Source organism: Cicer arietinum, chromosome 1 (assembly GCF_000331145.2).
Source record: "Cicer arietinum cultivar CDC Frontier isolate Library 1 chromosome 1, Cicar.CDCFrontier_v2.0, whole genome shotgun sequence".
Lineage (NCBI taxonomy): Eukaryota > Viridiplantae > Streptophyta > Magnoliopsida > Fabales > Fabaceae > Cicer > Cicer arietinum.
Window position 1 is genome coordinate 42,545,432 of NC_021160.2, and position 1,481 is coordinate 42,546,912.

Consider the following 1,481-nt stretch of genomic DNA (forward strand, 5'->3'; position numbering starts at 1 on the left):
TTTTCAGTTTGGATATCCAACTCTGTTTTCCCCATTTTTCTTAATCATCTGATTCGTCTTTTGTAATCATCTGCGTAAATTTGCTGAAACTTGAAAACCAGTTGCGGTTATGAAGATGACATTTTTTTTTTTAAATATCTTTTTTATTTATGATAGTTTTTATAACATATTGATCTATGGTTAATACGAGGTTTTCATTCATAATATGCCTTTTTCGATTCCCAACGTCCCAAACTATTTCATTCTTAGTTGTGCATTTGGTCTTGTAAATACTAGAGTCTAGTGATTATAGTTCCCGGAATTTTTGTTGTGTTCCTACAATTATCAAACAAATCAATTGTCTCATGTGGTTTTTCTTCTTTGAAATGTTGATGTGGTTAGTTTTTATTGACGCTTATAATATTATTAAAAATTAATATTTCATTTTTAACATCCACTTTTATTTATAAATCTATGTGAATGTCAATATTTTATCAGGGACAGGATTTTTACTCAAAAACCCAAAAAAAATTTTACTCATATTTTTCACCCAACTCATTCGAAAATTTTAAATATCCGATTTTGATCCAACCCATCCCTCGAATATCTGAAAGATTCGAAACGCAAAAGTAAGTTATTTTCAAAACTTTGCATTTTTTCGAAAGTTTCGAAATGCATCCCTCAAAAGTTTTGAAGATTCGAAACAGAAACATTCGAAAGTTTACTTGAATCTGAAATGTTCGAAATGCTGCTTCCTCGAATTTTTTGAAAGCTTCGAAACAAGAAACTTTCGAAAGTTTCTTGTATGTAGAAAGTTTCGAAATGCAAGGCAGTGAAACCTTCGAAATATGAGGGAAAGATTCGAAGTTGAGGGAAAGTTTCGAAAGTCTTGGGAAATTTTCGAAATGTATTTCGAAATTTTTGAATTCCTACAAAGTTTCGAAACTTTGAAATGGCTTGAAGGAAATGTGTTTCTGAAATCCTTTTATTACATTATTTTTTTATTGTTTATAATTTTTTTTAATATTTATATATTTATATGTTGCAGTGCCTAGGATGAGAGGTGCGTTCGGCCAAATTATTCGCAACATTATAAGTGGTGATAGAGGTGGTGATGGTGCAGAGAGAATTCCACCAACAGCATCAAATAGACGACGAAACGAAGCAAATCGTCCAATTAGGCAGCGTCGTCGAAGACAAGACATCCATGATGATGTCCCTGAGCCTCAGATGGAGGAGGATGTCCGTGAGCCTTAGATGGAGGAGGATGTCCCTGAGCCTCAGTTGGAGGAGAATGTCCCTGAGCCTCAGTTGGAGGAGGATGTCCCTGAGCCTCAGATGGAACATGCTGATGATGCTGGATTCCCCGGAGGACCGATGTTGAGACATGTGTTGACACAGTATGAGCACCATGTGGCTCGGAGGCTATGGGAAGGAGAGATATATTTCAATTTGAGGCATTTTAAGTCTATTTAATTCAAGTGTTTATTGAAATATATTTA

General features: G+C 34.6%; 1 protein-coding gene across 1 annotated transcript in view; it reads left to right on the plus strand.

Annotated features, from left to right (window-relative positions):
- Positions 1-1,035: 1,035 nt before the first annotated feature.
- The window catches only part of LOC140918947 (protein MAINTENANCE OF MERISTEMS-like), a 1,561-nt gene continuing 1,115 nt past the window's right edge, over positions 1,036-1,481 (plus strand). The window contains exon 1 of the mRNA XM_073364029.1: positions 1,036-1,221. Coding sequence (XP_073220130.1) covers positions 1,036-1,221 — 186 coding nt within the window. The remainder of the gene's footprint in view (positions 1,222-1,481) is intronic.